The 10,640-nt window shown below is 39.5% G+C and overlaps 1 protein-coding gene across 2 annotated transcripts; it reads left to right on the forward strand.

The window, feature by feature from the left end:
- The first annotated feature begins 202 nt into the window (after positions 1-202).
- On the forward strand, positions 203-9,674 carry LOC122276375 (ER lumen protein-retaining receptor A). Of its 2 annotated transcripts, none has more exons than XM_043086032.1 (6): positions 203-594; positions 1,040-1,425; positions 7,607-7,722; positions 8,912-8,985; positions 9,073-9,136; positions 9,224-9,674. In XM_043086032.1, the coding sequence occupies exons 2-6, from the start codon at positions 1,255-1,257 to the stop codon at positions 9,258-9,260; spliced, it is 462 nt and encodes a 153-aa protein (XP_042941966.1). In that variant the 5' UTR covers positions 203-594; positions 1,040-1,254; the 3' UTR covers positions 9,261-9,674. The 2 variants fall into 2 exon arrangements, with proteins under 2 accessions (XP_042941966.1, XP_042941965.1); XM_043086031.1 differs by having other exon boundaries at positions 1,160-1,425.
- Positions 9,675-10,640: the final 966 nt, after the last annotated feature.

The raw sequence follows: 10,640 nt of genomic DNA on the forward strand, positions 1-10,640 counted from the left end.
GCTAACTCCCTTGGGTCTCCATTAAATGAAACGTAGTATTTATTAAAATGAAATACTCCATTTCTTTATGTCTATATTGCAGGCCTCTTAAGAGGATTGCAATAAGAATTTCCCAAATTGATTTTGTATGAACAACCTTGGCCTAAAACGTTACTGCAGTGTCCCGCCGTCGTAAAAGGAGATTTTTAATGAAGATAATAACATACCGCCTTCCAAAAAGACCGCCCATGTGGGAAAAACTGGGGGTCAAGTGTCAACACGGAGCTCTCTCTCTCTCTCTCTCTCGCTGTAACAAATAGACCCGAGCTTCCCACCTAAGAAAACCCACCGTACAGGTTGGAGTCTGCGAACGCCGTAGACTCGATAAAACCCGTTTCCGTCTGCCACGGGCCAACGACATTCAGCCCCCACCAACACCAAAAACTCCACTCTCTCTCTCATGCGCGTGCGCTCAAATTGCTGAAATCTAGGGCTCGAATCGTCCCGGTTTGACCTCCGAAACCATGAATATCTTCAGGTTCTCCGGCGATATGATGCACTTGATTAGCATCCTGGTCCTGCTTCTCAAAATCTACGCAACCAAGTCTTGTTCAGGTTAGTTAAATATCTCTCTTACAACAACAACCCCCCCCCCCCCCCCCCCCCCCCAAACAAAAAAAAAAGAAACCGAATCTTCATTTCTCTCGGGAAATTAGAACAAACTAAATGGAAACTTCTTTTTTTATTTATTTATTTTTTTTCTTTTCCCGAGTACCGTATCCATCTCGTTTAAATGGACCTTTATGTTTGCCTCGTCCCGCATTGTCGTATGGTTTGTGATTTGCCATCTTATTATCCGGCTTTTAATCTTAATTTTCACCTTGTCCGTAAACGAATGGAAGTATTATGGTTTTTCTGTTTTGTTGCTGATAATTAGCGTATAAAAAATTTCTTATAAAAAAAAGAAAAGAATCCTATAAAAAATGAAAATTGAGACGTATTTACATTTTTGTAATTTAATCGTTTCCTCTAAAGACGTTATACAAATTTCTGCTGACAGCTAGTTGAATGGGGTTAGTTGCAGTGACATCATATACGGCTCAGAATAACGGAAGACCTTTAAGAATGAATAAATACGCATAATTGTGATTAAGCTTGAAAATTTGGTGTACCATATCAGGGATTTCGCTCAAGACTCAGGAGCTTTATGCTCTGGTGTTTCTGACGCGGTATTTGGATCTGTTCACGGGCTTTATCTCTGTCTATAACACGGTGATGAAGCTTGTGTTCATTGCAAGCTCTGCGGCGATCGTGTGGTGCATGCAGAGGCACCGGGTGGTGAGGCGCTCGTATGATAAAGAGCTCGACACATTTCGCCATTATTTTCTCATTGCTGCAAGCTTTGCTTTGGCGCTTCTTGTGAACGAGAAGTTTACGTTTCAAGAGGTGGTTCATCGTTAACTTTAACTAGTAATCATCAGATTCTTTTAATACTTATTGAACTCTTGAGAAAATTTTTATACTTGCTATACCATCAAATCCGGAGAGTTATGATGAATGCATAATCCAAAGTTCTGGAATAATTTCCTTTTAGTTTGATTGAATATTTTACTCCTACGCAGTGTGGTCTGGTAATGATTAATGACTAATTTGACCTGTTCTCTTGGAGGGTTTTCTCATGTATTACTTCCCTTGTTGATGAGTGGTGACCTTTTGTGCTTTTATTGAGTTCCTGTAAGAAAACCAAATATAAGGTACTCATCCAAACTTTGCTAATATTTACTCAACTTTTATTGTTGATCGCATCAGCTATCATTGAATTTTTCCATAGAGTAGGAAGGATAATGAATTATATTATTGTTAAATTAAATGTTGAAATAATTCTGTGCATAAAAGTTTGGAAGTGTTAGATTCAATCTCTTCTTCCTCAGTGAATGAGTGGTATATGGCGCATAGTTAGACCTCTATTATTAGGATTTTGGAGAGGCCGTTGTTTTGAGAATGCTAATCCGTGGCAATGGAGAAAAATCCTTTAATTAAAGCTTTACCTTCCATTTTTTTTGGCCCTGAGCTTGATGCTTTACCCTTCTGCATTTGGGTATTGGTTTAATGAGTTTACCCCTCTCTGCTTCCCTTGTGTTATTATTATAATTATTTAAATAGCTAGACTTAGCAGATGGAACTTTTAGAGTGTTACTGGCTTAATCGTTTGACTGTCATACTATGGGCATTGGTGATAAGGTTTATGGTTTTAAGTGGTCACTGTGCTATCTGAATCCTTCCTGTTGCATTCAAGTTCATATTATAAATACTTGCTGAAGACCCACTGTATATGGTTCTTTATCAATAATTTTATTAGAATTTATCAATAATTTTATTCGGCAAATTCTACCTCTCCAATTAAAATTTAGTATCAAGCATGCTAGTTTTTTAGTAGTTCCCTGATGGATGATCAAATCATCAAGGTGCATGATATTAAGGCATCAGCCTCGTCTGCACCTGCACAACAACCAAATTCCATCCCACTCAAGAATATTCCAGACAACCAACTCTGTAATGGAATTGGCACTTAGGCTGTAACAGAATCCTAGCCAGGTGTCTCATATTGATTGGTTTATTTTTCTTGAGGTTCTTATTTTGTGTCTATAAATAGAGGCACTATTTGTATCCAAAACAATGTGAAAAATACAGAAGGAAATTCGATTGAGCTCTCTGTGGCCTTTTCTCAAACAGTTGGAATTTCCAACTTTCTTCTTGTTTCAACATGGTAATCAGAGCCTAAGAGATCCACGTCCTACCCCATATGGAGCACTCAGAAAAATCCACGCCTCAACCCACCTCCATTGTTACAGCTGCAGCACATAGTGTCACCATCAAACTCATTACAGAAATTTTCTTACTCTGGAAAGCCCAAATAGTTCCCTTCCTCAAAGGACATCAACTCTATGGATATGTTAATGGTTCAATCCCTTCACCTGTCCTCACTCTAGACGGCAAACCCAACCCAGCTCACACGAGGTGGCTCCTCCAAGATCAACTGATCATCTCAGCCATCAACTCCTCCTTATCAGATGCGTTTTTAAGCCAAGTCTTAGCTGTTCCACCTCCCACGAGGTTTGGTCCACCCTTCAAAACCTATTCACTGCTCAATCATCAGCACAAATCATGCATAACCAATATCAACTCGCCACTCTCAAAAAGGGTTCTGAATCCATAATGGAATACTACATAAAAGCCAAATCCCCCGCAGCCTCTCTCGGAGCTGCTGGTCACTCCCTCTCAGATCTTGAATTTTCTATCTACCTTTTAGCTGGTCTTGGTATGGACTACAAGTCCATTGTGACCTCCCTCACCACACAACCTGATCCTCTCTCCCCACAACAACTCCTCAGCTATCTCCTCATCCATGAATCCAGACTTTCCCATCAGACTCGATCCTTACTTTCGGGCACCCCTATGTCAGCCAATAATACTGACTTTTGCCCACCTTTTCCTTTTGGTTAATCTAATAGGGGTTGCAATCCTCAGTCTTGAGGGGGTTGTTGTGGCCGTGGCAGAGGAGGCTTTCTTGGCTCTCGAGGTGGAGGCACATCGAACAGCTACTTCAGCAACAGATCTGACTCTCGACCACAGTGTCAAGTTTGTCATAAACATGGACACACAACACTCTCCTGCTACCATTGATTCAATCACTCCTATCAAGAAGCTGCTCCACCTTCACTTGCTGCCAACTTCACCACCCTACCTCATCAACCACTATCACCGTCAAACTTGGCATGGTTCCTAGATATAGTAGCAACCCACCACTTCACTCCAAAATACACAAATCTTGAATCACTGCTGTACCAGGGGTTTGATCAAGTTAGCATCGGCGATGGCAGCAACATTTCCATTAGAACCAAGGATCTGCTCAACTTCCCACTCCCTCTGGCAACTTTCTTTTACACAATCTCTTACATGTTCCCCTTGTTTCTCAAAATTTGCTTTCAGTTAGACAGTTTTGTCATGATAAGAGTTTATTTCGAATTTCACTCTACTTTCTTTCTTGTGAAGGATTCGAGTACTTGGGCAGCACTTCTTCAGGGAACCGTTGAGAACGTATGTCCTCAAAACTACTCCACTACCGTCTACCTCCCCAACTCCTCCTCATGCACTCATCGGCATTAGAACCTCTCCACATCTCTGGCATCTTTGAATGGGTCACCCCTCTCCTCGCATTACTACTCTCACTCTTTATAGATTCAAGCTTCCCACTACATCTCATGGGCTTCCATCCTGTGCAGCTTGCTTCCAGGTCAAGGCCCACAATCTACCTCATCATCTGTTTGCATCTCAGTCTACCACACCTTTTAGTCTTTTATTTTTGGATGTATGGGGCTCGGCTCCTGTTCTCTCTTCTAGTGGTTTTCGCTATTACTTGTCCATTGTAGATGACTATACAAAATACATCTGGTTGTTCCCCATGCAAATGAAATCTAATGTTTCAGTCCTAATACTTGCATTTTTACTCTATGTCTCAAATTCATTCTCTACTAATGTTGTGTCCATTCAATCGGATTAGGAAGGGGAATTTCGCCCCTTTCAACCCATTTGTTAAAATCTTGGCATTCAACATCGCATCACATGCCCTCACTCCCATCAACAAAATGGGAGTGTTGAGCGTTGTCACCGCCTCATAATTGAAACGGGCCTTGCCCTTCTATCTCATTCTCACATGTGACAAAAATTTTGGGCCAAAGCATTCCAAACTGCCACTTACCTCATTAACCGCATGCCTACCCCTCTTCTCCATCATAAATCTCCATATGAAGTCTTGTTGGGCCAACCTTCGGACTACACCTTTCTTTGGGTTTTTGGCTCTACTTGTTGGCCCAACCTTAGGCCCTATAACAAACACAAATTGGATTTTCAGTCTCATCCATGTGTGTTTGTGGGCTACAGCCTAGATCATAAAGGGTATAAATGCTTGCAGCTCACTACAGGCTGAACATACATTTCTCGATATGTGACCTTCCATGAAAATTTGTTTCCTTTTGCACCCGAGACTAGACCATCAACTGATTCTCACAATCATCATTTCATTGGGCCTGTATCTGATTCTCTCCTTCCAAGTGCTATATCTGAGCCCACTTCCCCTCTCTTGACTCCTCCCTCTCACTTAAGCCCAACTTCCTCATCTGGCCTAGATCAACCCACTTCCCCATCATCTTCCTTTCCCTCCCCTAGGGCTTCCTCGAGTCCGTCTTCAAGTTCTCAACAAGTTTTTGTGTCTCCAGATCAATTACCTTCCTCTCCTCCACCGCCACTCAATACTCACTCCATGGTCACTTGATCTTGGTCCAACATTCATTGCCCACGTACTTACACCGATTGCACCATCCTGTGGCCACCTACCAAACCCACTCTGTCCCTGACCACATCCACAACCCCTACTTCTTTCTTCAGTCCATCGGTTCTTGAGGAACCATCCTCTAGTCTGAAGCTTCAAAACATCCTGAATGGTGCCATGCCAAGGAACTTGAGTTTCATGCCCTCCTACAAAATCAGACATGGCAACTCATCCCACCCTCACCTCTGTACAATGTTCTCGGATCCAAGTAGATTCTAAAAACCAAACGCAAAGCTGATGGGTCCCTTGAACGCCACAAGGCTCGGCTTGTGGCCAAAGGATGCCATCAACAACCCAGCTTAGTTTCTTCGAAATTTCAGCCCCGTCATAAAACCTGTGACAATCCGTCTCCTTCTATCTTTAACTGTTACTTCCAATTGGCCTCTTCACCAATTGGGCATACAAAATGCGTTTATGCATGGAGATCTCGAAGAAGCCATATATATGAGGCAGCCACCCAGGTTTGTCAATCCTGAACGTCCTTCCTATGTCTGTAAGTTAACTAGATCCATTTATGGTTTGAAACAGGGCCTGGTATGCAAAATTAAGTGATTGGTTACTTTCATTGGGTTTTCATGGTTCAAAATCTGACTCCTAACCCCAAGGGGTTGGCCCAAGTGGTGAAGGCCTTGGTCTTGGGGTCTCATTCCCTTCAAGGTCTAAGGTTCAACACCTCATGGGTGCAAACAATCCTTTGAGGCCACACCCCCTGGTGAAAAGCCAGCGATTTAACCAGTTCTGTGTAGGGAAACTTCCGAGGGTGCGGTGCACGGGACCGGGGTTTATTCTGCAGGGGTGGGTCCAAAGGGCCCTGCCTTGGAGAGGTTCCCCGACATAAAAAAAAAAATAAAAAATCTGACTCCTCTTTGTTCATTTTAAGGTCTTCTACTGATTGCATCTATATCCTAGTTTATGTCGACGATATCATCATCACTAGGTCTAGTTCTACCTTGATTTCTGATTTTATTGTTTCTCTAAGTAAATTCTTTCTAGTCAAGGATCTAGGCATGTTGCATTATTTTTTAGGCATAGAGGTGATCCGCAAGTCATCTGGTCTGTTTCTTACTCAAAATAAATATATTTCTGTTTCTCACTCAAAATAAATACATTTCTGACTTACTGTTGAAAACAAACATGCACAAATCTAAGTCTTTATCGACACCCATGTCCACTACTTAAAAGCTGTCAGCCTTAGAAGGAAGTTCATTCGAGGATCCTGAATTGTATAGGAGCATAGTTGGCAGCTTATAGTATCTGTCCTTCACACGTCCAGACATTTCCTTTGCTATAAACCGTGTATGCCAATACATGCATAGCCCATGGGTGCCCCACTGGCAGGCCGTAAAAAGAGGTCTCCGTTATCTGAATAGCACTCGGTCATTTGGTCTTTGTTTCTCAGCCTCATCTTCACTTACTTTGTCTGCATCCTCTGATGTTAACTGGGTAGGTTGCCCTGATGATCGCCGATCAAGTGGTGGATTTTGTGTATTCTTTATGACTCACCTCATCTCCTGGGGTTCAAAAAAACAGTCTACTATCACTTGATCTTCCACTGAAACCGAGTACAAGTCATTGGCCAATACGGCCTGTGACATTCTGTGGCTCCAATCCTTGTTAAAAGAGCTTGGTATCTTCCTTAAGGAGCCTCCAATACTGTGGTGCGACAACTTGGGCGCCACTTATCTTTCAGTAAATCCTGTCCTTCACTCTCGCACCAAACATGTCGAACTCGACTACTACTTTGTTCGGGATAGAGTTGCATCCAAATCCTTACAAGTCTCCTTCATATCCAGCAAAGATCAGCTCGCAGATATCCTTACAAAGCCACTGTCATCAGCAAGATTCATTCAGCTTCGGTCAAGCATCACCATCAACCCAATACCGCTTGACTCGCGGGAGTGTATTAAGGCATCAGCCTTGTCTACACCTGCACAACAACCAAATTCCATCCCACTTAAGAATATTCTAGACAACCAACTCTGTAATGGAATTGGCACTTAGGCTGTAACAGAATCCTAGCCAGGTGTCTCATATTGATTGGTTTATTTTTCTTGAGGTTGTTATATTGTGTCTATAAATAAAGGCACTATTTGTATCCAAAACAGTGTGAAAAATACAGAAGGAAATTTGATTGAGCTCTCTGTCTCTCTTTGGCCTTTTCTCAAACAGTTGGAATCTCCAACTTTCTTCTTGTTTCAACACATGATGATCTGCTTCTAATGGTGTAACTTTTTGCAGATCTTCTGGGCATTTTCAATATACTTGGAGGCAGTTGCAATTCTTCCTCAGTTAGTTTTGCTTCAGCGTAGCGGAAATGTGGACAATTTAACGGGGCAATATGTTTTCTTTCTTGGGTATGTGTATCTTTTTTTAATACCAGTGTTGCTCTCAAGAATTCTCTTTGTTGTGTGGTTAGCTAAGTATCTGTGTGGAAGATAAATCAGTTACTGCCAGCATAAGTCTATGCAGTTACTTTGGAAACATATATGTTTGTATTGGACTAGGTAGCATGTAATCTTACTTAGCACCCATGGTAATATAGGAGCCAGCTCTAGCAAGTAAACCAAGGGGGAACTAAGCAAGTTGTACTGTTCGTGAACATAGAAATGCAGTTTCTAACCACTTGGTAGCAGCTTGATACATCGTGAAAGTTTAGAGCTGTGTGTATATGAACATCTATGGATGTAGTGTACTTGGGCTTTGCCTTCTCTTATGAATAAAACTTCTTGATTACCTAAAAAAAAAAGAAAAAAACAGGGAAAGATATAGAAGTGCACTTATCATTATGTGATAGGCCAATCTTAACTTATCAAGAATAAAAATCCGATAGGCCAGTTTCATCATATACAATGAAACCCGTATGGATTTGTGCACCCCATGATGTGTCTCGTTTTTACCATGTAATGACTGTTTCTGTTGCTCCCTAGCTTTCTTTAAGGTGATTTATTTACTGAAAAATAAGAAAGTGATATATTTGAGTGAATTTGTATGTGTTTGTCAATGTGTGTTTTTCTATGGGGTGTTGGTTTGTGTTTTCATGCATGTTATAGTGGTTTATAAGTTCAAAGACCAGAAAACTCCTTGAAGACGATACACCCCACATCCTACATAGCTATCTTACTGGTAACTCAAGGAAAATTGAACTTATATGTGAGCGTCTTGTGCCCCCATCTAAAAATGGTATAATGCCATGAGGTGGTAAAGCAGAACAGAAATAGGTATTGTAGTTGATGAGAATTCTGAATCCCTTCACCCGATCAAAAAATAAAAAAAATAAAAAAGAAAAGAAATCTGAACACCTTCAGAGCGTTGCAAATCATTCTCTCTCTCTCTCTGTCTCTCTCTCTCTCTCACACACACACCACCCAACCCTTTGCTTCCCATGCCAACCCATCTCCACATGTTATGACAAGGGTAAGACCACTGTACTGGATACTCAATGTGGTGGAAAACCTTTGTAAACGAAACGTTTTTGTTTGCCGTTGAAGTAATGTTATTGAACTTGTGGCGAGACTACTTACCATCCATATATTCATTCTGCAGGGCATATCGTGCATTCTACATCCTTAACTGGATATATCGCTACTTCAAAGAGCCTCATTTTAGTCGATGGATAGGTAAGCTATGCCTAGAATCAGAGAACAACTGTTTGTCAGGCGCCTTGCAGCTTGTGAGTATAATTAAATTTTTTCTCAATTTTGCAGCTTGCATCTCCGGACTTGTTCAGACAGCTTTATATGCAGATTTCTTTTACTATTACTATATTAGGTAAAGGAATCTGACACATTCTTGATGACGAACCATGCTAACAGTTTTCTACTCGATGGATGGCATTAACAATTGTTTGTTTTACAGCTGGAAAAGCAATACAAAGCTTAAGTTGCCTGCCTAAGCCAAGCATGGTGTTTTGGGAATTTGAAGTTGGTTTTCCTGAATCACTGTTAGTGTTCATACATTAATCACATCATTGTTGGCGGAAGAAGGGATGCAGGTTTCTTAGTTTAATTAAGTCGATAAACCCAAGCAGGTGGGTGAAAATACCCATGTTGTAGGCAATTGTAGAGCAGATAAACTAACTCCATGGTTTTTAGGTGGTGATAGTCTTAAGTATCTTTTCTTGCCACTGATTTTGACCTGTAAAGATTTACTGGGAGGACACAAAGTGCAGACTTGGCTAATAGCAGACGTGGATGTTTGGTGGACATATGGTTAAATCTGTATTTGTTTATTTATTGTAATTGTTTGTTTTTGGCCAGATACAGTTAATTAAATCTAAAGTGTTTACTGCTACCAAGAATTAGAGAAACAACAGGAGTTTGAACCAAAATTTTGGATACTGTTTTGGTGGTCATTTCGGTTAAGACACTAGAAAGAAATATTTCAATACTGATACTATTTTGGGATAGTTTATATATAATAAATTAATTATGTGTGTATAAATTATATTTCAAAATAATATTAATACAAGTCTTAAGGTAGGTTAGGATAATGAGATGAGAATTTTTTATTTTAGATAAAAGTTTAAAATATTATTTTTTAATATTGTTATTGTTTTAGGATTTAAAAAAGTTGAATTGAAATTTAAAAAAGTTGAATTATTTAGTATATTTTGTGTGGGAATTTAAAAAAATTGTAATGATGAGATGCAAATTTTATGTCTCATCTCACTTGTTAAATCTGTCCTTAAAAATTTAAAGCACGTATTTATAAAAGAAAAATTCTATACACCATATTATCATCCTATTTATATTTCATTAAATAATAACTGACACATTTACTACTATTAAATGATTATTTATTACATACTTCTTTATCATCAAACGGTGATAAATGCGTAATATCATATATAGTAGGATGTAAGTGAGATAGTGGTATGGTGTATAACACTACTCTTTATAAAATTCAATAATACTTTTAATTTTTCAATCCAATTATTTTAAAAAATAATCACTCATTTTTATCAAGAAAATGAGAACAGAGATTTGATTTATAGTCTTAAAAAACAAAGGATTAAAAAAAGTTAAGAAAATAGTTTTCAGATATAAGAATTGAAGTAAAATTATGAAAATAACTAAAATTTTTACATTAATTACAAAAAATTTACTAATTTCAGCCGATATTGATACATAGAAAATCGGCTGATATTGACTGAAATGCATTGGTAAAACTAATATTTGATTTGGCACGAAATAAATGCATTTCCTGTACTGGTTAATATTTTGATACGAAAAATACCAGGCGTACCGACCATTACAGTACGAAATTTAAAACT

This window comes from Carya illinoinensis, chromosome 9 (assembly GCF_018687715.1).
Source record: "Carya illinoinensis cultivar Pawnee chromosome 9, C.illinoinensisPawnee_v1, whole genome shotgun sequence".
Taxonomy (NCBI): Eukaryota; Viridiplantae; Streptophyta; class Magnoliopsida; order Fagales; family Juglandaceae; genus Carya; species Carya illinoinensis.

Bases quoted from the DNA above. Each gene is read 5' to 3' on its own strand.
- LOC122276375 (XM_043086031.1), top strand. From the start codon at position 504: ATGAATATCTTCAGGTTCTCCGGCGATATGATGCACTTGATTAGCATC. The intron at 1,426-7,606 runs GTGGTTCATCGT...AACTTTTTGCAG, and splicing joins AGAAGTTTACGTTTCAAGAG to ATCTTCTGGGCATTTTCAAT. The intron at 8,986-9,072 runs GTAAGCTATGCC...TCAATTTTGCAG, and splicing joins TCATTTTAGTCGATGGATAG to CTTGCATCTCCGGACTTGTT.